The sequence below is a fragment of the Propithecus coquereli genome, unplaced genomic scaffold, assembly GCF_000956105.1.
Source record: "Propithecus coquereli isolate 6110/MARCELLA unplaced genomic scaffold, Pcoq_1.0 Scaffold76, whole genome shotgun sequence".
Lineage (NCBI taxonomy): Eukaryota > Metazoa > Chordata > Mammalia > Primates > Indriidae > Propithecus > Propithecus coquereli.
In genome coordinates this window covers 19,381-47,044 of record NW_012153729.1, presented here as the reverse complement: position 1 = coordinate 47,044, position 27,664 = coordinate 19,381, and the positions used below count along the sequence as shown (strand labels likewise).

At 34.8% G+C, this 27,664-nt stretch overlaps 1 protein-coding gene and 1 pseudogene across 2 annotated transcripts in view; one reads left to right on the top strand and one right to left on the bottom strand.

The window, feature by feature from the left end:
- LOC105824684 (centrosomal protein of 112 kDa-like) overlaps window positions 1-16,520 on the bottom strand; it is a 103,119-nt gene extending 86,599 nt beyond the window's left edge. Inside the window, exons 1-3 of the mRNA XM_012662217.1 lie at window positions 16,468-16,520; window positions 12,218-12,311; window positions 10,307-10,384 (exon numbers count right to left, since the gene is read on the bottom strand). Coding sequence (XP_012517671.1) covers window positions 10,307-10,384; window positions 12,218-12,311; window positions 16,468-16,520 — 225 coding nt within the window. The remainder of the gene's footprint in view (window positions 1-10,306; window positions 10,385-12,217; window positions 12,312-16,467) is intronic.
- Window positions 16,521-19,003: 2,483 nt separating this feature from the next.
- Window positions 19,004-19,895, top strand: LOC105824800 (annotated as a pseudogene). Its single transcript, XR_001138230.1, has one exon. The product of XR_001138230.1 is annotated as a 60S ribosomal protein L5 pseudogene (transcript).
- Window positions 19,896-27,664: the final 7,769 nt, after the last annotated feature.

Here is a 27,664-nt window from a genome sequence, read left to right as displayed (position 1 = left end):
CTGCAGCTCTAAATAGGAAAAGTAAAACAATAAAGCTTCCAGAAGAAAACATAAGAGAACATCTTCAGGACCTTAAGATAGTCAAAAGACTTCTTAAACAGGACACAAAATAGCACTAACCATAAAGAGAAACAATGATAAAATGAATCAGATTAAAATGTAAAATTTCTGTTCATCAAAGACACTAGTAAGAGAATGAAGAAAAGCAGCAACATGAAAGAAAGTATTTATAATACTATATTTCAAAAAGACTCTTATCCAGAATAGATAAAAGCTTTTACTTTCAATGGCAAAAAGGAAGACAACCCCACAGAAAAACTGACAAATCTTTAAGTAGGCACATCACTCTGAAAGGCTATCAAAATTGGCAATAAACATATTAAAAGGCACCTAACTTTATTAGTCATCCAGAAAATGCATATTAAAATCATACAATGCAATGTCACTAACCACTCTCAAGAATGGCTAAATTTTTTAGATTTAAAAAAAATTAACTGACAATACCAAGTATTGGAGAAGAAGTAGAGCAAGGGGAACGGGTGCACACTGACAATGAGGATGGAAACTGGCACAACCACTTTGGAAAACTGTCTGGCAGTATCTACTGTATCAGTTAGCTTTTTGCTGCATAACAAATCATCCCAAAGCTTCATGGCTTACAACTACAACCAATTTATTTAGCTCACAATTCTGTGAGTTGGCAACTGGGCAGCTCCTCCACTGGGACGTCTCAGCTGGACTTACTTGTGTCTGCTATACCAACATGACAGTTGCCCCTGGGTGACTGAATAGAGTGGGTCTCAATAAGCCCTAAATGAAGGCACACTGAGTAGAATAGCCAGCCTTCCCACATTTCTTACAGGGAGAGCAGAGGAGTAAAAAAAACTTGACCCAGCAAAGAATCAGGAAAAATTAGAGCCAATTGTAAGACAAGGGAAGGGGGAATGAGGAAAAAAGTAGTTATCAAGTTTTCCTTGAAATTTGTAGTGTTCCTTACATACCAATTCATTTTATATACCAGTAGATCCAATATTTACCTATGATTGTTAGACTTCTGTATCTATTGTTATGATCTCTTTTCAACACTTAACATTATTTTTTGCAGTCTCTCATTTCTAGATCACATTGAAGACAACATAGAGTTTTCTGTTCTCCAGAACTCTAATCTGTTCTCCATCTTCATATTAATAGTTTTGCCATTTCCACAATATCATACAAATGTAATCAAAAACACATAGCGTTTTCAGTCTTCTTCTTTCACTCAGTATAATGTATTTGAAATTCATCCACTTTATTGTATAATTTGATAGTTGAGTCCTTTTTAGTACTGAAAACTATTCCACTGTATGGATGTACATGCAATTTGTTTATCCATTCTCCAATTGAGAGGCATCTGGGACTATTTGCAGTTTGGAACAATAACCCAAAAGTGTTGGGGTGGAGGGGTTGCTGTTATACATACTTTCTATAGGTTCTTGTATGAACATAGACTTTCATCTCACTTGAGTAAATACTTAGGAGTGACATTGCTGGGTCATGTGGTAAATGTAAGTTTTACTGTTTTAAAAAACCTGCCAACTGTTTTCCAAACTAATATTTTGCATTCCTTCCATCAAGAGGTGAGAGTTCCACTTGGTTTTCCTCTTCACCAGCATTTGGCATTATCAGGGTTTTGTTTGTTTTAACCGTACTAATAGATATGTAGTAGTATCTCATTGCAGTATCTTTTGCCCCATCTTTTTATTAGGTTGTTTTCTTATTGTTGAGTTTTGAGAATTCTTATATATTCTGAAGTCACTGTCAGATATGTGATCTACAAATATTTCCCCTAGTCCCTGGTTTTAGTATCAAGATAAAATTGGCCTCATGACATAAGTTGGAAAGCATTATCTCCGCTAGAAAAGATTATGCAGAATTCGTATTATTTCTCCCTTAATTATCTGATTGAGTTTATTGGTGAAACCATCTGGGCCTGAAGTTTTCTTTGTTGGAAGGTTTTTAATTATAAATTCAATTTATTCAATAGATATAGGACTTTTCAGGTTATCTATTTCTTCTTCAGTGAATTTTGGTAGTTTGTGTTGTTGAAGGACTTTGACCCTTTCATTTACATTATCAAATTTATGCCCGCAGAGTTCTTTGCAGTAATCCCTTATACTCTGAGCATCTGTAGGGTCTGTAGTGAAATCTCCTCTTTCATTTCTGATGGTAGCAAATTCATTCTTCTTTTTATTCTTGGTCAGTCTGGCTAAAAGTTCATTGATTTTATTTATCACTTAAAGATCCAGCTTTTGGTTTCATTGATTTTCTTTCTTGCTTTTCCATGTTGGATTTCACTGATCTCTATTTTAATCTTTATTCTTTCCTTCAACTACTTGCTTTGGGTTTAACTTGATCTTCTTTTGTCAGTTTCTTTTGATGGGAGCTTTGATTAATGATTTAGGATTTTCTTCTTTTTCTCTGCGTGCTTTCAATATTTTCTCTTCATCTTTGTCTTTCAACATTTTTAGTACAATGTGTCTGGGTGTGAATATCTTTGTGTATATCTGAACGTGAAGTCAATTGAGCTTCTTGGATATGTAAGTTGACGTTTTGAAATTTTTAGCCATTATTTCTCCAAATATGTTTTCTGCTCATTTGTCCCTCTCCTCTCATTCTGACACCCCCATTATACTTATGTTGGTGTACTTAATGCTATTTCACGTTTCTCTGAGGCAATGGTCACTTTTTCTTCATTCAATTTTCTCTCTGTTCTTCAGCTTGCATAATGTCCATCAATCTATTTTCAAGTTCATTGATTGTTTCTTCCACCAGTTCAAATCTACTGTTGAATCCCTATAGTCATTTTTTCACTTCAGTTATTATACTGTTTAACTTCAGAACTTCCATCTGGTTCTTTTGTTTTGTTTTGTATCTCAGACATGAGGCCTTGCTAAGATGTCCAGACTGGAGTGCAGTGGCTACTCAGAGGCACAATCATAGTACACTACAGCCTCAAACTCTTGTACTCTAAAGATTCTCCCAAGTAGCTGGGACTACAAGCATGTACCACCATGCCCAGCTCTGGTTCTTTTTCATAATTTCTATGTTTTCATTTATGTTCTCTATTTGATGAGACATGGTCATCATGGCTTCTTTTACTACTTTGAACATGGTTTCCTTTAGTTCTTTAAACATATTTATAATGGTTTCTTTGAAGTCTTTGTTAAATCTGACCTCCTGGCCCTCTCACAGGCAGTTTCTGTTGCCTTATTTTTTCCTATGTATAAGTCGCATTTTCCTATTTCTTTTAATGTCCCATAATTTTTTTCTTGAAAACTGGACATTTTAGGTAGTATATTGTAGTAACTATGAATACTGATTCCCCTCTCCTCACTCCAGGAATAATTTTAGTTGCTGTTTGTTTGCTTGTTTATATGTTTAGTGGCTTGGCTAGACTATTTCAGCAAAGTGCATTTCCCCCACAGTGTAAAGACTTCGGTGTCGCTCTTCAGTGTGTGCTGCCCTGGGAATGCACACAGTCACCCTGGGATGAAAGTGGTTTTTAGCAGGGCTCTTTTGACTGTTTCTTCCCCTTATTTTTCTGTTAAACTATAAATCTAATTTGATACTACACCCAGATGTTAATGTGCTACTAATTACTAGCTGATTGCTCTATTGTTTTCAACAATGCCCAGGTTCATAAATTGTTCCATAGTCTGGTTCAATTAAATTCAGGCAGGGGTAGATGTTGAGGCAGTCTTTGAGGATTGTTCCGAGCCCAGGAGGACTCTTCTTAGCTGTTTATTTCCCTAGTTCTCTCTGGTGAACTTACTAGCCTACAGTTTAGCTTACTGCTATTAATTAAGAGCTACAGACTCCTCTTATTTACCACCAAAATCTCCATTGGCTTCTAGAGCATCCTTAGGCTTGAACTTCCCCACACTCTGTTTCCAATAGTCAGTTTCTTTGGGGAGAGGTTCTGATCTCATTGTTCTTCTAGACTGCCCCTCTCCCTGTGCAAAATCTCTGAGCCACTACTCTGGGCACTGTGCAGAGGCAGTAGCCTCTTGTGCTCCTGGCTTGCCTTTCTTGGAGAGGAAACTCTGTTCTATGAACAAGTTGGGGTAAGGACAATCTGGGCCATGGTATTCTTGACCTGCTGTGTCTGGTTTAGATAGAGCCTTTGCCCTAGGAGTTGGGGCTGAATGGGGGAAGAGAGCCCTTCCCTCAACCATTCAGCAGCACTCACCAGAAATTTAGCCTCTTCAATTCAGACTTCAAGGGGATAAGAAATGCTGGCAGTATGCTCCTCCTAATGAGGTACTATATCCCTTGTTTGGGAGCTGAGGCGAGAGAGAGCCCCATCTTCTTGGCCATACCCACTGGGAATGAAACCTCCATAAAGCTGAGCTAGAGGGACAGGGGAAACGTGAAAGCAAATAATGGCTCAAGTGCCACAAACTCTTGCTGTTCTTACCAAGTTGGACTTTCTTAAATGTCTTCATTTGCTCTAAGCCCTTAGGATAATTGCCAAAGACTTTTAATTACCAATTATGTTTTTTTTGCTAGGGAGTAGGTCTTTGGAGCTCCTCATGCTACCATTCTAGAAATAGAACGCCCCTCTCTTCTTTTCTAACATAAGTATTTAATGCTATAAATTTCCCTCTAAGACCTATGTTAGCTGCATCCCACAAATTTTGATATGTTGTATCATCATTTTAATTCAGTTAAAAATATTTTCTAATTTTCCATAAGACTTCGTCTTTTACCCCTGGATTATTTAGAAGTATGTTGTTTAATTTCCAAATATTTGTGACTTTTGCAAATAATTTCTGTTACTGATCTCTAATTTAATTCCCTCATGATCATAAGAATTATGATCATAATCATTATAATTATGTTGTGAGGTTCTGAAAAATGCTGACATTTGTTTATTTGTCTCAGCAGGCAATCAACTGAGTTTAAATCAGTCTGCAAGTTCCATCGCCCCTTTTGTGGACAAAAGGATTCTCTTCTTCACATTCTCCCAGTCTTTATTCCAGGTCACTGGCCAAAAAGATAGCTTTCTCTGTGAGTTTTTGCTGTGCACACCCACTATACAGTCCCTCAATTTGGCCCACCCTGGAGTCCAAGCTGGAAAGGAGTTAAAACAAGAAAAACAAAAACACAAACAGGAAACCAGGAAACTCCTTGCCACTGTACCATTCATTCTTCATGTTTTAATTTCTCTATCCAATCAGCCTGTTATTACTTTTCAAAGTCCCCAGGTAGTTGCTTTTTGTATTTTGTCCAGAATTTTTGGTTTGGGGAGAACCAGGCTGCAATAGACTTATTCCATTATGGCCAGAAATGGAAGTTTATATTCCCTTTTAAAATAAATAAATGTTGGCCAGGCATGGTAGCTCACGCCTGTAATCCTAGCACTGTGGGAGGCCAAGGCCGGAGGATCACTTGAGGTCAGGAGTTTGAGACCAGCCTCAGCAAAAGCAAGACCACATCTCTACTGAAAATAGAAAGAAATTAGCCAGGCAACTAAAAATAGAAAAAATTAGCCGAGCGTGGTGGCTCGTGGCTGTAGTCCCAGCTACTCGGGAGGCTGAGGCAGGAGGATTGCTTGAGCCCAGGAGTTTGAGGCTGTTGTGAGCTAGGCTGAAGCCACAGCACTCTAGCCCAGGCAACAGAGCAAGATTCTGTCTCAATAAATTAATTAATTAAATAATTAAATTAAATTAAATTAAATAAATAAATGTCGATTTCTCAAATAAAACTCAGAATATAGTTTCACTCCCCAAACACAAGCTTTGGAAAAATGCTATAAATACTTTTATAGCTTTTTTTATGATTAATAAATACTTAATATAAAAAATTAAAAACTTAAAATGTTAAGAAAATAAGCACTCATATTTTACCCCATAAAATTATGAGTTAGCATTTCGAGTAGATATTTCTAGACATTTTTATATTCTAGAGAAAGAAAGAGAGAAAGAATGTCTTATCAAAGTGTTAATTTTTATGTAAAATACTTCTGTAACTTGTTTTCATTTAGGTAACTTTCCTAATTACAAAATCTGACACATTTACTCATTTGTGGAAAACCATAGCCTAAAGAGATACCTAAAATATCAAAATGTTCAGCTCAGTTTCTCTCCAATATTACTGCACTATATATAAAAATGGGCAAGTTTTTAACCTACATGATAAAGCATAAAATTGCCTAAAATAAAATTGTATAAAACAGCTGATATTACACACTGATTCAATGAGAATTATCCCAATTTATCACACCCCAAAGCACTCCATTAATGAATGTAACATATTTCCCTTCTCGGTATCTTCAGTAAAATTATAATAAAGACATATGAAGAAGAAGGAAAGAAAAAAGAAGAAGAGAAAGAGAAAAGGATGAAAGAAACAGGAGAAAAGGCATAAGAAAAGAAAAGAGACTACAAAAATATGCATAATTAAGATGTCAAGTAAATAGTATTAATTCAATTACAATATAAGGATAACAATAACAATTTTTTCAGGATAAAAGTTGGTCTGTCTGTGTATGGTCATCTTTCTTCTAAACTATCAGTCAGTAATGACCACAATTTCTAGAGCTATAATTCAAAAGCTTCATGCAATGGAAGCTTTCATTTGTGTCAGCAAACTTGTTTTTCTCATCCATATCTATACCAACAAAATAGGAAAAGAGATTCAAATTCGAAGGGAAAAGGGGTGTTTAATTTGTGTCACAATTGTAATTTAATGAAATATTAATGTTTTATACCCCACTTTTAAAAGAAAATTCACAAACACATTCTGGAAACCAGAATGAAAGTATTTATTATGAAAATGTGGTATATTTATACCATGGAGTATTAGTCAGCCATTAAAAAAAAAAACAGTGAACTAATTAATACCTTTTGTAACAGCCTGGATGGAACTGGATACCATCCTTTTAAGTGAAGTGTCACAAGAATGGAATAACAAAAACCATATGTACTCACTACTAAATTGAAACTTATAGATCAACACTCATGTGCACATATGGTAGTAAAATTCAATGGAAATCAAGCAGGTGGGATGGGGGAGGAGGGGATGGGTAAATTCACACCTAATGGATACAATGCACACGATATGGGTGATGGACACAATTATAACTTTGACTCAAACTGTACAATAGCAATTCATGTAACCAAAACATTTGTACCCCCATAATATTCTGAAATTTTTTTTAAAAGTAAAAAAAAAAAAAAGTAAAGGAAGCTACAAATAATCTCTGGTTAACATCAAAAACCTCCAACAGTCCCTATATAGCTCTTAAGAGATTAAATTAATTACAAAATAAACAATAGAATCTAAAACTTGAAAACTCAAAGACATAAATTTTAAAGTGTTTTTCAAATGGGTGCACATAGAATGTGTCACAGTGATATGTGAGTCACTAGATAAAGGCAGAATATTCTAAAGCCTCCATCCATGCAATCACTCAAATTTAATTTACAAATAGTTAACATCCACAGCACTACAATCCAGCCTGTGACTTAAAGACTCACATGTGAAAATACAGCAAGAAAGCAAGAAGGCATCAGAAAAGCCAAAGGTTGAAAAGGTTAAAGATTAAGGGGAAAAAAAGGAAAAAAAATTTCATTGCTAGCTTTTATATATAAATTTCTACTGGAGTTATGTATTCCTAGAAAAAATATTAACATACTCCTGGGAAAAGAAAGAATATATTTGGCAAAAAATGCATTTTTTAACAAAAACTGGAAAATTCAAATTCTAGAACATCTAAAGCATCAGAATGAAGGTGTTGACAGTAATGCCAGCAATATAAAAAATATACCCTTAGTCTAGAGCACAAAAAGTAGCTCTAGCTATTAATTGATCATTCAGAAAAAGAAAGAAAAAAGCTAATTACATATTCTCATACAAAACTAAAATCAAAGCAAAATCTGAGCTTTCTAATAAACTGAATACTTAAATTATTCTACTGTGATCAAGAGATATAGTTCAGCCTGATTAATGCATATATGCTATAAATATATAAAAATGAAAGACTTCTATATTTTACACTGTTAGTGTATTCTTTGAATAATAAAAATGTGAAACAAAACTCTATGCAGGCCTAGTTTTAAGGCATTATCTCACAATATTTTAGATGTTTTCTTTTAATTTTATTATATGAATGAAACATTTAATCCTCTGAATAGTAAAATAATCATGAAAAGTACTCTATGTGCTAAGAAATGTACATCAGAAGTTTCAAATGGCTAAAGTCAAAGGCAAGTTTAAAAGGATAGCTCCAGAATTTTATTTTTCACTTTGATGTTGCTCTCTGGCAAAAGGAATTTGTCTTCCTGAGGAATTTCCTGTGCTCTTCTCCCATACCTCCCTTCAATGGCAACTTCCCCTACACCTCCAAACATGAAAATGTTTTTCCTTTGATTTATTATCCTCCTCTCATCAATTCTATTCCTCTCCTCCTTTACTAGCATAATCCCAAAATTAATAGGAGACCCACATTACTTTAATTTCGTATCCATTCCCCAACCTTGTAACCGGGCCCATTCCATGAACCAGACATCTTCACTCTCTTTACTCTCCACCCAGCCCTCCTCACTCTCCATACTCTCTCAAGACTAGAGCTGGTCTTTTCTCTGGGTGCAACTACCACCTCTAGCTGTGTGGACTCCAAAATATGCCTCCAGTCCCTGAATCTCATAAAGCTGTAGGCCTTGAACTCCTCAATTAATCTTACCCTCGCTTCAAACTCCATCAGTCTAAATTAAAACTTTTAAACCTTTAAAGTAGATTCCTCCATCTGACAATCAATTAACTGAGAGCCAACATTTCCATTTATCAGTACCAAACCTTTACATGCCCTTCAGTCCGGCCCTCTAATCAGTCACTAAGTATCTTTAACTCTCTTTCAAAGGTTTTTCCTGTCTGTCCTTTCCATCTCCACAGCAACCACACCAACATGGAGTCCATCATAAACACCTAAAAGATAACTGGTCCCCTTTCATAATGCTGCCAAGTCAATTTTCCTAAAACACGGCTTTCATTAAAGTCCATTATTAGTAGGGAGGTTTTTAGGTTTCTTAAAATAATAATTCCTAATGTCACTGAATAAGTGGAAAACAGACAACTGATATACTGCTGGTTGAAATTGGTACGAACCTTCTGGAAGGCAATGTAGTCAAGACATAACATAACCTAAGAAAGCTACCAAATATGTATAAAAAGATTATTATACGGAATTTTATTACAGTATTACTTATATTAAACAAATGGGGAGAAACTCAGATATTCAAAAATAGCAGAATAAATTATGAAATATCCATCCAAAAGAAAAATGAATGCTACCATTAATAATCATGTTTATAACATTCTTATAAACTTATACAAAATTTAAAATTGTACACAAGATAGTATTTACAATATGACCAAAATTTTGATTAAATTTTGTTTATAAAAAGACACAGAAAAAAGGAAGGAAAGATATACTGTATAATAAAATGTTAACACATCTCTCAGTGTTAAAATCTTGAAACATATTTTGTTCCTCTGATTTACAGTATTTTTCAAATTAAAAATTATTTTTATAATAAAAAGTATTCAAAAATCAGTTTAAACCCCTTGTCATTTCCTCAAAGCATTTAAATAGCATATATGCAAAGTGAAATGTGGAGGGGAAAAAACTTCCAGAGCTCACTATTTCCTAAAATTTAAAAGCTAAACTTCTCAATTTAGCATTCAAAGCTCCAATACAGTGCAGCCTGACAACACTGTTCATGAATTCCACACACAAAACCCAGTCATGACAATTCACTGGACACCACCAAATCTTTCTTCACGCCTATTCCTGCCTTCAATTCCTACCTCTCCTCCTCTCCACCTGCCCAAATACTTTCATGACCCTCAGGCTTCATACATGAAAACTGCTGTCCATGATGCCGCATCCATGAAGTCTCCCTAAGTGTTTTGAACCCAAATGACTTTGCTTCTCCAAGTTCTCGCTTCCCTCACCCCTACCTCAGTATTCTTTCCACTTTGGTGTTTTTCATGTCCTATCTTAAATTATTATTTAACTATTTTATGTGTATATCCCCTATTTCACCAATAAGAAAGTTAGCTTGTCAAGGACAAGGACTATTTTATGCTTCTTTGGAATGTTATTTCTTTTTACTTTACTGAAAGTCCTTCTCCAGGCCAACACAGCAACAAATATCTAACATCTAATATTCACTGAATAGAATTATATTAGTTCAGATGTTACCCATACACAATACAATTCTGACACATCTATGTATATAAAAAACAAATACTTTTTTACCCCAAGATTCCAACTATTAAGGCGAGCTTCAACGTCACTATCATCCAAAGAAACGGGAGATCTTTTCGAATGAACTTCCTGAAATACAAACGAGAAAAGGGAAGAAGGGAGGAAGAAGAAGGAAAGAGGGAATAAATAAAACAGGAAAGGATGAAAGAAAGAAAGGAAGAAAGAGGAAGGAAGAATGGAAAGGAAGGGAGGAAGAAAAGAAGAAAGGCAGGAAGGAAGGAAGGAAGGAGGGAGGAAGGGAGAAAATAGGAGAAAATACATATCAATCAGAGTACTGAGAGTTTTGTGTGCTTGTTTGGTAATGCTATATTGTCCTCAGAGGAAAAGATTATGTTACAACTGAGCTAGAGTTCTCAATTCTAAGTAATAACTGTTTATTATAGCTGCTTAGGGCTATGAGATGCCTTAACAATATATTCACACAATAACCAAATTTTTTTTAAATCAAAAGAATATTTTTAAAAATTAAGTTCTTTTACAAAAAGTTTTAATTGTGGTATACCATAGTAGCTTTAAAGGGGGGGGCACTTGAAAAAAGGAATTATTTATTCTTGTTAAAATTAGTTAACAGGGAAGTTTTGTGTTGATGTCCAAGAAGCTCTTTGTTCTTAAATTAATTCTCACTCATACACTGAATATAAAGATAAATAATCTTTGGATTCACATAATGAAAATGCAATTATAGTGATTCTTTACTTTTTACAAAATAAAAATTCCATGCTTTTTTCCTCCTGTATAATTTATTACATTTGTCAAACTAAATTAAAACTGTAATTAACTGACAACAGCCTAAGATCTATGTCCAAAACAGACAATGATCTGAAAGCTCTAAAACTTTGAAAGGTAAATTCGTGTAAAATAATGACTATTTTACAGCCCAAAAAATTTATTTTGAAATTAAATTTGTTAGTACAGCATTTTCATGCTTTTATAAAGCCTCGTTGCTAACAAATAAACCTATTTACCTATGGTCATTTAAATTAATATGAAGCGATTTTTTTAAATGCACTAAAATGTTCTCATATCTTACTGAGTCTCTAAACTTCTATCCAACAAAATGTTGAGTTTCCATTATTTACATACTATATTAAAATTCATTATCACTTCTACTGATGGTCCTCTGCTTTCTATATGCTTTTCTTTGTGAACAAGAACTTCTTAAATAAGGAAATGTAGCTGCCCTGTTTATTTTGAGTAAATATAATGATTGATAGTCAATTATTATTAAAAATGTGCTGCCTTTTAGATTAAATTTTTTTAAGTTTCAAATTATCATTGGAGAAAATGCAAGTTTAGAGCAATATGTGGTGAATAGTCAGGGGTTACACATGATCCCTTTTGTAACTAAAAGTCATATAAGCTGAGACAGCAGAGTTAGACAATAAAGACTGTAGCAAACAAGCACAGTTTCTCTCTTTACAAAGCTAACTGGAATACTCATTAGTACCTTGTTATAACCAAATCCGTGTAAAACAAATAGATGCAAGATAAGCATCTATTATATTTCAAGATATAAACAGTTCCCCTTTATCAGAAAAGTACTGTTCCATATTTCATTACAAGTTAATTCCAACTTCTTCTTAATTTTTTGATCACTGGGTATCTAATCATTTCTATACATATTCTGAGAAAAAGGGAAAAGAAAAAACAAAGCTTTTCAAAGTTATTCTTCAATGCACAGGAGAAACTACAGACTGATGAGCATGATACCTCAGAATCATCGAGAAAGCAAAAGGAATACTATGGAATATACCAAACACACCACTTTCTTTGACATCAAGATGTCAAAGACTTTATTCACTGTTTTTAAGTAATCATTGGAACTTTAACAACGTGAAATTAAAACTTTGTGAAGTTATTTTAAAAAAACACGAAAAAATCAAAAGTAAAATCTAATCTTACACAAATCTTTGGGGTAATATTTTGTCCATCTTCTCTGTAAGTTGGACTCACAGAATGTGATCTCATTCGGAGTGTCCCGGCGTACTGTTCCCTACTAAGAGAGCAAAATAGTAAAAATCAAAATTTGGAGAATTCAGAGAGCACAGAGTATTATTCAACTCTAAGATTACCAATTTTTATTCTTTTGGAAATTAGATGATAGTTTTTATTAATAATGATATTCCAATAGCAAACAAAAAGGTAAACAAATAATAACCATTTATATTTCTCATATTTATTTCATTCATATTAAATTAAAAGTGAAATGTCACATGAATGCCACACAGTTGCTAACACAAATGCTATTTTTAAATGGGTCTATAATAAACCACCTGTATTTAAATCTCTTCTCCTCGTTTCCTTTTTTCCTAAGTGTAGGAAGAGAGAAAACGAAGCATATATTCTGAGAGAAGATTATTGTTTTAAGAAAGTAAGCCAAAAAAAAAAGGTTAGCAAATTTTGTTGGATTTATGTTCCACATCAAGAGAAGCCTTAAAATATATAAAATAACAAAACTTCCATGTAGCTTAAAGTTTCAATTAATTTGAAACCATGTCAGAAATCACAGATATATTTAAGTCTTTGATTAAAAAATACACCATGTTAATTCAGGTAAAATGTGCTATGGACGGGGCAAATAGGAAACTAGTTTAAATGGATTTCAATAAAAAGACTCTTCTCTAATATAAAATATTATATAAAAATACCATCGTACTTTAGCCTGGAGTCTCTCTTATATGTTTTTATTTAAACTACTTCAGTGAAAGTTCCATGATTATGAATACCTATCCTTTGAACACCTGCTTCAAGATATGTGAAATGGAAAGTAACCATTATATGAATTAAAGTCACTAAATTTCAACCACAAACCATATTAGGATTTCCTTCACAAATTGTGAACCATACTAAGTATTCCCAAAAGGGAGAATACTAATTCAAGAAGACAATTTTTTTTTTTTTTTTGAGACAGCATCTCACTCTGTCACCGAGGCTGGAGTGCAATGGTACAATCATAGCTCACTGCAGCTTCAAACTCCTGGGCTCGAGCAATTGTGCCACCTCAGCCTCCTGAGTAGCTAGGACTAGAAGCACATGCCACCATGTCTGGCTAATTTTTTTTTTTTTTTGGTAGCAGCAGTGTCTCAGTTATGTTGCCTGAGCTGGTCTCAAACTCCTGGACTCAAGCAGTCCTCCAGCCTCAGCCTGCCAAAGTGTTTGGATTATAGGTGTGAACCACCGTCCCTGACCCAAAAAAACAATGTTGAAACTAAAGTATTTTTTGGTAGTAACACTGATAGAATAACACTCATTAGATCAGTTCAGTGGTGGGGAAACCGCGGCCTTAAGGCCACATGTGGTCTTCTAGGTCCCTAAGTGCAGCCTTTTGACTGAATGCAAATTTTACAGAACAAATCTTTTTATTTTTATTAATACATTTTTGTTCATCTTTTATATTTTGTATTTTATTTTTTAGATGAATGTATTTAAAATATCAAAGAATAAAATAACTTTCAATGAAATAATCCTCCCAGATTGACCAGCACAATGAAAACATTAGTGAGCCATAAGGGCTAAACTGATGGCTGCTACACTCATGATTTAGTTCTAACCTCCCCCTCCTGACTGGCACCACTAACACACAGGATGGTTGGCGACAGTTTATGGAGGTCGAGTATGCCAGTTTATTATCAACTTCGACGACAGTGTACTGTGTTTATGTTTGAAGTGGAATTTGTGAATAGTTGTGCAGCTCAACCGTATTTTTTAATTCTGTCTGCTAATAGCCCATCATGTCAAAGAAGACCAAGAGAACACTGAAGGAAGAAAACATATTTTTTAATGAGGATTGGAAATTGCAATATTATCTTGTTTCTGCTAAAGATAACATGAATTGCTTGCTTTGTGATACTGCAGTATCAACATTAAAGAAATTCAATGCTCATAAGCATTATAACACTCATAAGGACCACAAATATTTTAAATTTAAAGGGAGAGGTGCAAAAGGTTGTATTGCAGAAATTAAAATGTGAAAAACAAAAGCAAATACAATTCTTTCAAGCAGCAATAAGACTTGGAAATAATGCCACTGAAGCAAGTTGCAAAGTAGCTTATATACTCGGGTGGGGAGGGGAAAGGGAAGCCATTCAATGACGTAGAAATTACAAAAGAATGCATTGTTGAAGTTGTAGGATGCTTAGACCCCAGTAACATTTCAAAGTACAAACAACTGCCTCCTCTTTCAAGGAGAACCATAACTAATCAGCAGCATGAATTAGCCTTCAATTTAACAGAATAACTTCATGCATTACTTCAAAAGAAGAATATATATTATTTAATAGCTTTGGATGACTCAACTGATACTACTGACTCACCGTAGATCTTATACTTCATTCGGGTCATTACAGAAGATTTTCTTTGCTACAAAGGGTTACTCACTTTGGGCACTCTTGCAAACAGAACACAGGGAATAGATATCTTTAACAACTTTCAAGATAAATGTCCTGAAGTTGGACTGAATTTGGTAAATTTAGTGCGTGTATATACAGACGGTGCACCTTCCATGACAGGAAAACATGAAGGGTTTATTGCACAGATAAAAAAAGTATTCACAGATCCAGATGCTCTCATTTCGCTTCATTGTATCTTGTATCAGCAAAATCTCTGTGCTAAAGCTAATATTTTAAGTGACACTTTGCAACAAGTTATAAGTATTGTTAACTATATTCATGAAATACAACACAGTATCATCAGTTTCATAACATGCTAAAGTTGAACAATGAAGTAGGTATTCAGTGTGGATTTGCCCTATCATTCTCAAGTGTGTTGGCTATTACAGGGACAGGTGTTAGCCAAAACTTTATCTCTGTGAGAACAGATAGTTAAATTTTATGAAGAACAGAATCACCACTGTGAATTATTGAAAGAAGATTTCTATAGGAATATAGCATTTCTGTGTGCTATCATGTTGAATCAATTTAAATGACTTGAATATTTCTTCGTAAGGTAAAACTAAGTCTATATATGATATGTATCAAAAAATCCAAGCATTTCAAAAAAAGCTATCTTTTTTCAAAACATTTCTTCAAAAGAAAATTTTGGATGAACATTTTCTCCAGTTAGCAAAGGTCATTGATGAGCAGGATGATATATGCAAACCATTTGAAGAATATGCAGCCTTTATAGACCTATTAATTGGAGAATACAATGAAAGTTTCACTGATTTTGAGAATCATGACATCACACTCAAATTAGCATTGCAGCCTCAGCTAGTTGATATCACCAAGGCACATAAAGAACTACAGATGGAATTGACTGAGCTCTCAGTAGATGATATTTTAAAGTCATTGTTTGACGCTAAGAAAGATCCAATTGAAACATGGAAAAATGCAGTAGAATACCCACACCTTCAGCAACATGTCCAAAAAATGCTTTCTTGCTTTTCAGTCACTTATTGCTGGGAATCTACATTCTCCTACCTAACCGAAATCAAGATGCCATTAAGGTCACAAATAACCGATACCCATCTAGAGGATCAATTGAAACTGCAACCAAATATTCTTTCCAACAAAAAGCAGACCCAATAAAGTCATTAAAAAGTTAGTTAATTTTAAAATTAACAAATAGTTTTCATTTTTTGAAATTATTAAGTACATAGTAGTTAGATTTTTACAAAATAATGTACATTTTTAAGTATATCTAATTGAAGTTTCTTTAATGCAGCTTTATTTGATTACATTTAAATTAATACAGCCTTCCAACATGAAAAGGTTCCCATCCCTGGACTAGTTACTAAGGAATGTAGAACACCTGAAAAAGCTGTTTTAAAGAGAGCTATTGATTTTTCATACCTCTATTCAGTATCCCAGAGTCCAAATAGTTAAAAGCAAATAAGAAAAATAGGCAAAGTAGTATTTTGAGAATAATTTCATCAGTCAATGTATGTGAGCTGAAAGAAGCATTTTAAAACTCAGTATGTGGGAAGAGGTAACTTGATATATCACACTAAGCAGTGTCTTACTCTTCTTTGAGAATAGATTAAACAATCATAAAAAGAGATACACTTAAAAATTGAAAAATGCTTAAATATTAAAAGTAATTCTTCTCATAGAAAGTATTAATAAAAAAGAAGCTTAAAACATTTATCTATTTATTGCACAGGGTGCATACATAAAACAATACACCCTTTTAATTCACTTGTAGCTGTCTCATACCAATCAACCTCTTTCCCTTCATAATAAATTTTCAAAAAAGTTGTTGGATCCATGTCCTAACCTGCCATATATTTTCACATCAACTATAATCTGACTTACACTCATTCTGAAAGTGGCTATAAGTAAGGTCATCAATGATTCCCTAGACATTCAAGAAAATGACTCATAATCTGTCCTTACCCTAATTGATCTCACTGAAATATCAGAGACAGTAGTTTAAAGATGCTACATTCATTGGCTCCATAAAACTATTCTTCCCTGGTTCTCATCCTATCCTTCAGAAATCTTCACAGTAACCTTCACTAGGTTTTCTTTCTCTGCCCATACCATACATGCTATAATCCCAGGGTCCTGTGTCTAAACCCATTTATTTTCATTTTACATGTTTTCCCTGGAGGAACCAATATACTATTGGTTTTTTAAATAATCAGAAGCTTTACTTACCAAATCTACATCTATAGTCCAAATTGTTCTCTTGGCCTCCAAACCCATTACAAATACACATTGAATAGGCCTACTTCCAATTCAACATGTCCAAAACTAAACTCATTATCTTACCCCTAAAACATGCTCCAGTGAAGGCCAAGTAATGCAGAGGCATTGCAGAAGCCAGCTTCTTGATAAGGTATTTCAGCCAACTAACAGAGGAGGTCAGTATCATTGCTAAAATCTAGCTGGCACAAGAAACAAAGGACATTATCCACAGAAGTTTCATTTCTTGCCATGAAACTGTTTCCAGCTGGAAACACAAGTAACTTAAACCCTAAGTAAGTACAAAGATTGCCTCAAATTCAGAGTGATGTAGCTGGTGGTCAAGGTGAACAGTAAAACAGGAGGTGGGAGAAAAGCTCAACCCTAAAAGCCTCTTTATGAATAACAAGTGCTCCCTACCACAGAGAATAGCAAGTCCCGGTACTTATAAACACAGCCTACAAGTGGTACAGGGGACACAATCACAGTGAGTTCATGATATGGAACTTATGCCAAGCAGAAAAGGGGGACCATGGCTCAATTAATTTCAGGGTGCCAAAACTAACACAGAAAGAAAAACTGAGAATATTAGGAAAATTCCCTGACATGCTCTTTACTACTCTTATGCAATAAAACTAAGGGAATAAAAATTTTTCCTTTCACTTTTTTGTAATGTAAAAATATTTCAAGAGGAATTAGGAAACACTCAAAATATCTACACTGATTCCAAATACTAGAAAAATATAAACTTGGACCTGTACAGATAAAGAGCTAAGGAATGAGATATATAACAAGATTTAAAGCCTAATGGAAGACCAATCAAATGTCCTCTTGCAAAAGAAACTTACTGTATGGGGTGATGTCAGAAAGACAGTGAAACAGGAAGCCCCATACGCTCCTCCCTCCAACGGACATACAAATTCAACAATACATGGACCAATTCCCTTTGTGAGACATCCAGAGACCAGATGAGAGGCTCCTGCACCCCAGGCAAGCATAAAACCAACCACATTGAAGCCAGTTGGAAAATTTATGGAATCCTCTTACCATAATCCCTCTTCCCAACAGAGTACCACAGGATCAGGAGAAAATCCCCAGCTCCCAGCTCCCCGCTGGGAAGGGAAGTAAACTGTACATCCAATGTTCTAACTTTTCTGGGGGTTACCCAAGGGACTGGTTTCTGTCTTGCCTGAGAATGTGAGCTCTGAGAGGAAAGAGTCCCAGAATGGAAACTGCTGAGAACAAAGGCTACAGTTTGGACTAGTATACAATAACTGACCATAGACCCCGCCATCAGCTCAGAAGAGAACTAGCAGGTGAAAACCCCCAAATCCCAGCTTCTTCCTAAGGATAAAAAGAGTTGGAATATCTGTCCAACATTCTAGCTTTTGGAGGGGGCTGCCTGAGGGAATGGATTCTATAAGTTATGAAAGGACTGGCATACTCTAGATGCCTGGGGGCCACTGAGAACAAAGGCAATGGTTGGACTACTACACACTCATGGCCAGAGCCCCTCCCCCTGGCTCAGCATGACACAACCAGAAAAAATCACAGCCCACAGCTTCTCCCTGGGGAGAGAAAGAGAAAACTGAAGCATATGTCCAACATTCAGACTTTTGGGGTGACTGCCCAAGGGACTTGTGTCTGTCTCACCTATCTTGAAGCACTAGTGGGATCCAACATAATCTAGATGCCCAGGGGTTGTTGAAAACAAAAAAACAAAAAACAAAAACAAAAAAAGCGTTGGGCCATCATACTACAGACACAGAGAGCCCGTAGTATAAGAGATAGACACTAGAAGGAGCAAGAGATTATAAACTCCTCAAAACAGAAACCAGCAAATCCTCCTATTTAAGAATGTGTCCAGAGAAGACACATTCACAGAGAAAGTTTATGAGGGCCCGAGAATCTCTACTTAGGCTGATTTTTGAAGATCTTCCCCTGTACAATGCTACTCCATAAAGACAGAGAGAAGTGGCTTGACAAAGGATCAAGGAACATAAAATATGGCTCAAAGAAAGTAATAAAATAAATCTTCAGAAAAAGCGGGTCTCTATCCGGCAGGATGGAGTTTATTAAAGTTGTCAAGAATAAGGCTTACTTTAAGAGATATCAAGTGAAATTCAGAAGACGATGAGAGGATAAAACTGATTACTATGCTCAGAAACGCTTGGTGATACAGGATAAAAATAAGTACAACACACCCAAATAGAATGATAGTTCGTGTAATTAACAGAGATATCATTTGTCAGATTGCTTATGTCCGTATAGAAGGGGATATGATAGTCTGCGCAGCTTATGCACATGAACTACCAAAATACAGTGTGAAGGTTGGCCTGACAAATTATGCTGCAGCATATTGTACTGGCCTGCTGCTGGCCCGCAGGCTTCCCAATAGGTTGGGCATGGACAAGATCTATGAAGGCCAAGTGGAAGTGACAGGAGATGAATACAATGTGGAAAGCATTGACAGCCAGCCTGGTGCTTTTACGTGCTATTTGGATGCAGGCCTTGCCAGAACTACCACTGGCAATAAAGTTTTTGGGGCCCTGAAGGGAGCTGTGGATGGAGGCTTGTCTATTCCTCACAGTATGAAACGATTCCCTGGTTATGATTCTGAAAGCAAGGAATTTAATGCTGAAGTACACCGGAAGCACATCATGGGTCAGAATATTGCAGATTATATGCGTTATCTAATGGAAGAAGATGAATATGCTTACAAGAAACAGTTCTCTCAGTACATAAAGAACAACATTACTCCAGACATGATGGAGGAGATGTATAAGAAAGCCCATGCTGCTATACGAGATAATCCAGTGTATGAGAAGAAGCCCAAGAAAGAAGTTAAGAAGAAGAGATGGAACCGTCCCAAAATGTCCCTTGCCCAGAAGAAAGATCGGGTAGCTCAAAAGAAGACAAGCTTCTTCAGAGCTCAGGAGCGGGCTGCTGAAAGCTAACCCAAACAGCAATTTTTTATGAGGATTTTCAACATAAAGACAATAAACTTATTGAATAAGCAAAAAAAAATAAATAAAATAAAATAAAATAAATCTTCAGAAACCAACCCTAAAGAAATGAAGGCATATGAATTACTTGACAAGGAATTAAAAATAACTATGATCAAAATATTCAATAAGCTTAGAAAATTATACATAAAGAAAATGAATATTTCAACAAATAAAAAATGTTAAAAATAAACAGAAATTTAGGGCTAAAGAATACAATAACTGAACTGAAAACTTAACTAGAGGACTTCAACAACAGCCTTGATCAAGTACAAGAAAGAATTAGTAAACTAAAAGATAGGACGTTTGAAATTATCCATTCAGAGGAGCAAAAATAAAAAGTGGAAAAGAATGAAGAAAGTTTAAGAAACTTACAAGACATTGTCAAGCAGACAAATGTATGTATTATTGTAGTCAGTGAAAGAGAAGAGAGAGAGAGAGAAAAGCAGTAAGTTTATTTAAAGAAATAATGTGAGGAGGGAAAAGAACATCCATATTTATAAAGCTGAAAGATTCCCAAATAGGTTGAATGTAAAGAGATCTACACTAAGACACATCATCATCAAATTGTCAAAAGTCAAAGACAGAGAGAGAATTTTGAAATCAAAAAGAGGAAAGCAACTAATCACATATAAAGAAGACCCATAGCAAGATTTCTCAGTAGAAACTTATAAGCCAAGAGAGAATGGGATGATATATTCAAAGTACTGAGAGAGAAAAACTGTCAATCAAGCATATTTTACCCTGCAAAGCTGTCCTTTAGAAATGAAGGAGAGATGAAGACTTAACCAGACAAATGAAAGCAGAAGAAGCTATTACCTCTAGAACTGCTTAAAAGAAATGCTAAAGGGAATTCTTCAAGTTGAAATGAAAGGACACTAATTAGCAGAGTGAAAACATATGAAAATATAAAACTCACTGGTAAAGGCAATTATATAGTCAAATACAGATTACTCTATTAATGTAATAATGATGCATAAATCATTTTCATGATTAATATAAAAGTTAAAAGATAAAAGTCTTAAAAATAAATATAACTAAAATAATGTGCTAATGGATATAAATATAAAATAAGGTAAAAATTAGGACATTAATAACACAAACTGGAGAGAGGGAGTAAAAGTATAGAATTTTTATATGCAATCAAAGTTAAGGTGTTATAAGCTTAAAATAAACTTATAACTATGAGATGATCTATGTAAGCATTATGGTATCACAAATTTTAAAAATGTAGTAGGTACACAAAATATAAAGAAAAGGAATCGAAGTATACCATGACAATAAAAATCATCAGATCATAAAGAAACACAACAAGAGAGGAAGAAATGAACAAAAGAACTATAAAACAGTCAGAAAGCAGATAACAAAACGGCAATATTAAGTCAGCGAATACGTGAAAATTAAACAACACATTCCTAAACAACCAATGGATCAAAGAGGAAATCACAAGAGAAATTAAAAAATAGCTTGTAACTCCATTATATTCTAAAATTAAAAAAAGAAAATATCTTGAGACAAATAAAAATGAAAATACCACATATCAAAATGTACTAGATGCAGCAAAAATGGTGTGAAAAGGGAAATTTATAGTTGTAAAAGCTTATGATAAAAAAGAAAAATATCAAATCAATAACCTAAGTTTACATCTTAAAGACTTATTAATAGAAAAAGAATAACAAACTAAACTCAAAGCTAGCAGAAGGAAGGAAATAAAGATTAGAGCAGAGATAATATAGAAAATAGAAAAACAATAGGGAAAATGAAACCAAGAGTTGGTTTTTGAAAAGATAATAAAATTGACAAAATTTGAGCTACGTGGACAAAGACAAAAAGAGAGAAGACTCAAATAACTAAAATCAGAAATGAAAGAGAGGACATTACAATTAATTTAACAGAAATAAAAACAATTATAAGAGAATACCATGAGCAATAAAACACCAATATATTGGATAACCTAAAAGCAATGGACAAATTCCTCAAAATACAAAACATACCAAGACTAAGTCATGAAGAAATAGGAAATCTGGACATATATTAATAAGGAGATGGAATTAGTAATCAAAAATCTCCCAAGAAAGAAAAGCCCAGGACCAGGAGGCTTCACTGGTGAATTCCACCAAACATTTAAAAAAGAATTAACACCATTCTTCCTCAAATTCATCCAAAAAACTGAGAAGAGGGAACATTTCCAAACTCATTTTACAAAGCCAGCATTACCCTGATACCAAAGTCAGACAAGGACACCATAATAAAAGAAAATTACAAGCCAATATCCCTGATGAACATAGATGCAAAAACTCTCAACAAAATACTAGCAAACCAAATTCAATAGCACATTAAAAGGATCATACATCATGATAAGCAGGATTTATCCCTAAGATACTAGGATAGATAGTACAACATATGCTAAACAATAAATGTGATACACCACATTTACAGAATGAATGATAAAGATTATACAATCATTTAGATAGATGCAGAAAGAGCATTTGGCAAAACCCAACATCCTTTCATGATAAAAATTCAATAAATTGGGTACAGAAGGTAGGTACATCAAAATAACAAAGGCCATATATGATAATCCCACAACTAATATTCAAAACAAGAATTGCCCAGTTGAATCTAGTCAACCCATAGTCACAACAGATAATAAAAATCATTATCCTTTTAGTTACTAAGTTGGTTTGTTACACAATAATAAATAAATAAAACATAAACTGGTTCCTCAAAGTGCTGAATAACCTAAAACATGTAAGAAGAGACAGCTGGCAGAAGTGGAAAGGACTTCAAGAATACTATTAATGTAAAGGCTTGAAGGACAGGAGGAAAATGTCATTTGAAGCTGGAGAAAAAGGCAACACATAATATGTAGAGATGGAAGGTTTGGCAACAGTGTCACTGTGGTAATGTGGAAAATACGATTTGTATAAAACTTGGCTAAAGAGAATCCCAGGTAAAATATTAAGAATGCCAAATGGCTTATTTTAGCTGTGTGTGAAAAGACAGAAATGGAAAGAAATGCAACAAGGTAGGAAAGTTTCATATTTCAAGCAAAATCTAGAAGATATACTCATATTTTCAACATAGAATGTATATGGCTGGAAAAACAATTTTTCACTCTCAGCTTCTTCAGCTAGCGAAAGACTGATAGCAAGAAATAATCTGAAGGCAAAAATCAAATCCAAGGTTTTGTCAGTAAAACATGGACTCAGGATCAAAATCTCAAGGATACATCTGTAAAATACTTTGTTAAGACTTCAGAGAGATTTGGGCAGTGCCTCAAAGACCCTCTCAGCAAAACAAGAAGACTTCTGAACATTTCCATGTTGCACCTCATAGAACCTCTCTGATAGATAAAAGGGCTTCTAGGAATCAGGTGGGTGTCGTACCACAGCATCTTGATTCTTAGACCAAAACAGAGAAAGCCTTTCTCAAAGAAATTTGTGAACATGACATTTGTAAAATGGAGTGAATAATAATTTGATACACAGAAAGCCACAAAATTTTTAAAGAAACTATAATAACTTCATTTGAAAGAAACAGAGTTCAAACTGAAAAGGGGCATGGGCATGTGGCTCCCCAAATTCGTACAAACAGAAAGCGGGCTGAGAAAACTACTCAGCTTAAATCAAGTTATTTCTTATGGTAAAAGAAAACTCGGAGACAAAAGCCAAGAGCTGGAAGGACAGAGCAAACAGCCATGAAGAATCACTCCCAGGAAGCAGCATTAAGCACTATCAACAAATAAATGCCTAGCTAGATTTTGGAATTGCTATAGATTGTCATTGCTATGTCCCTCCCATGTCCCCTGATTTTTGAATGGGAAAGTTTATTACAGTTCTCTAGTCCCTTTCTCATCACTGTTTGTTGGCTGTGTGGGTGGGTGTGTGGGGAAAGAATTTTTGTGACATAACATATGGTGTATTTTGGAGAATGTTCCATATTCTGTTGTTGGCTGGAGTGTTTTTTATGTCTGTTAGGTGCAGTTAGTCTACAATATGGTTCAAGTCCTCCATTTATTAATCTTCTGTCTGGTTTTTCTATCCACTTTTCAAAGTCGGCATTGAACTCTCCAACTATTACTGCAGATCTATTTCTTATTACAATTCTATAATGTTTGCTTCATATATGTAGGAGTTCTGAGGTTTGATGCATATATGGGTTTTTTTTGTTGTTGTTTTGTTTTTTGAGACAGAGTCTCACTGTGTTGCCCAGGCTAGAGTGCCGTGGTGTCATCCTAGCTCACAGCAACCTCAAACTCCTGGGCTCAAGCGATCCTCCTGCCTCAGCCTCCCGAGTAGCTGGGACTACAGGCATGCGCCACCATGCCCAGGTAATTTTTTCCATTTATTTTTAGTTGTCTAATTAATTTCTTTCTAATTTTAGTAGAGATGGGGTCTCGCTCTTGCTCAGGCTGGTTTCGAACTCCTGAGCTCAAAGAATCCGCCCGCCTCAGCCTCTCAGAGAGCTAGGACTACAGGCGTGAGCCACCGCGCCCGGCCTTGATGCATATATGTTTATAATTGTTATATCTTCTTAGTGAATTTATCCTTTCATCACTACCTAATGTCCCTGTCTCCTGTTTATTTAAAGTTCATTTTGTCTGATATTATTATAGCCACTCCTGCTCTCTTTTGGTTACTATTTGCATAGTATACCACCTTCCATCCTTTCACTTTCAACCAGGCATGTCGTTAGATATAAAGTGAGTGTCTTACAGACAGCATATAGTAGTAGCCGGGTTATTTTTTAATACATTCTACCAATCTATGTCTTTTGATTGGGAAGTTTAATCTGTTTACATTTAAAGTAATTACTGATATGGAAGGATTTATTATTGCCATTTTGTTATTTTTTTTCCTATACGTCTTATACCGTTATCTTCCCTAATTTCCTCTCTTACTGTCTTCCTTTCTGTTTAGTTTATTTTGTATTGACATGTTTTGATTCCCTTCTCATTGCTTTTGTGCATATTCTATGTTTTCTTTGTGGTTACCATAGAGAGTAAAGAAAATATCCTTAAGTTATAACAATCTATTTTAAACTTCAGTCACGTGAAAAAATTCCACTCTTTTACAGCTCCATTCCCTCCAACTTTATTTTGTGTAGCCATTAACATATATTTATATTATGCGTGTGTTTTTAATCCTATAAAATAAAAAGTGGAGCTGTGAGCCAGGCGCAGTGGCTCACACCCGCAATGCCAGCACTTTAGGAGGCCAAGGTGGGAGGGGTGAGGCCGGGGTGAGGCCAAGGTGAGGCCAGTTTAAGACCAGCTTGTACAACATAGTGAAACCTGTCTCTATTTTAAAAAATAAAAATTAGTGGGGCATGGTGGTGTACGCCTGTATTCCCAGATACTCAGGAACCTGAGGCAATACGATTACTTGAGCCCAGGAGTTTGAGGGTTCAATGAGCTATGACTGTGCCACTACACTCTAGCCTGGGTGATAGAGCAAGACTCTATCTCTAAAAAAAAAAATTTAAAAAAAAGTAAAGTCATGAGCCAAAATTACAATACTACAGGTTTTCATATTTGTCAATGTATTTCTCTTTTTTATTTTATTTGATCAGTCTAACAAGAACTTATCAATTTTATTTATCTCTTAAGAAATCAATGCTGGGTTCCACTGATATTTTCTCTACTGTTTTCTGTTGCATTGCTTTCTACTCCTATCTGTTTTATTATCTCCATTTTACTGATATTAGGTCCAGTTAGCTCTTATTTTTATTAGCTCTTATTAGCTCTTATTTTCCAAGCTTACAAAAGTAGAAGCTTTAACAATTGGTTTTAGATCTTTCTTCTTTCCTGACATAAGCATTAAAAACTCTAACTTTCCCTGTTTCCCTGTAAGCACTGCTTTAGCTGCATCTCACAAATTTTGGTATGTTGTATTTTCTTTATCATTTAAAATATTTTCTAAATTTCCCTATGATACCTTCTTTGACCCATGGGCTACTTAAAAGTGAATTTCCTTAACTTATAAACATTTCAGGTCTTTTCTGGATGTACTATTACTGTTGATTTCTTATTCAATTCCAGTGAGGTCACAAAACAGACTCCATGTAATTTCAATCTTTTGAGACCACTGGAGATTTATTTTATGGCCTAGACATGACCTATCTGGGTAAACATTGCATGTGCACTTGAAGAATGTGTATTCTGCAGTTATTGGATGGGATATTTTATAAATGTCAATTAGATTGTGGGAGTTCAAAGTCATCTTCAAATCTACATACTGTTTGATTTTTTTCAAATTGTTCCATCAATTGTTCCAAGTTGTTCCAAGAAATAATAAATGCAATAATGTCTATGCATTTGTCTATTTCTCCTTTTAGCTCTGCTGGATTTTGCTTCATGAATTTTTGAAGTGCTACTATTTGCTAAATACACATTTCTAGTCATTATATCATACTTATAAACTGACTTTTTTACTATTAAAAATGATTTTGTCTTTTGTAATTCTCCTTATCTTTAAGTCTATTTTATCTGATATTTACCATAGCCATTCCAGCTTTTTTATGCTTATTTCCATGGTACATCTCTTTGCCTTCTTTTACTTTAAAGCTATTTTTCTTTGTATTTTAAGTATGTCATTTGTAAATAATACAAAGTTGGTTCTTGATTTTTTATCCAATCTAACAATCACTGCCTGTGGCTTCCAAGTGCTGAGTTCAATTATATTTAATGAAATTATTGATATGGTTCTATTTAATCTGTCATTTTGCTATTGGTTTTGTCCCATCTCCTCTCTACTCCTCTTTTCTTCTTTCCCTGACTTCTTTTGCTCATTGAATATTTTCATAGTGTTCCATTTTAATCCTGCTAGTTATCTGTCTTTGCATTATATTTTGAGTATTTGCTCTAGGTATGTGCTAGGCACATCTAAGATGGCTCCCAATTTTCCCCAACTCCAGTATTCATGCCCTTGTTCCATGCCCTTTCCCTTTAGTGTAGACTGAACCTAGTGACTTGCTTCTAATAAACAGAATCTAGCAAAAGTGATGAGCTATTATTTCCAAAATTAACTTAAAAAAAGACTCTGGCTTCTATCATGCTTATTCTTTCTTGCTCTCTTGATTGTTCACTTTGATGGAAGCCAGGTGCCATGCTGTGAGGTGTCCTGTGGAGAGGCCCAAACAGGTAAAAACTGAAGGAGACTTTTGGATGACAGCTAGCAAAGACTGAGGTCCTCAGATCAATAATCCACAAAGAATTGAATTCTATTAACCATATGAGTGAGAACAGAAGTAGATTCTCCCCCAGTCAAGCCTTCATTTGGGACCACAGCCCCAGTCAATATTTTGGTTGCAGCTTTATAAGAGAACCTAACCCAGAAGACCCAGCTAACCCATGTCCGTGGGAAAATAAATGTCTATTGTTTTAAGCTACTAAGATTTGGAGTAATTTGTAATGCAGCAATAGATACACTAATACAGATTTTGGTACTTGAAAGTAAGGTGGAGCCTAAAAATGTGGAAACATCTTTGGAACTGGATACTGGGTACAGGCTAGAGGGATCATGAGAAGTATGCTAAAGACACTAGCATGCTAAAGCCATTAGTGGAAATCTGGAACTTGAAGATGTTGCCAGTGAGGGCTCAAAATGAAGTAATTAAAAACTGGAGGAAGGGGTATCCTGTTTACACAGTGGTAGAAAGCCACAGCATCACCTTTAGCATAACAACATGTAAATTAGAAAATATGCCTGATGAACTAG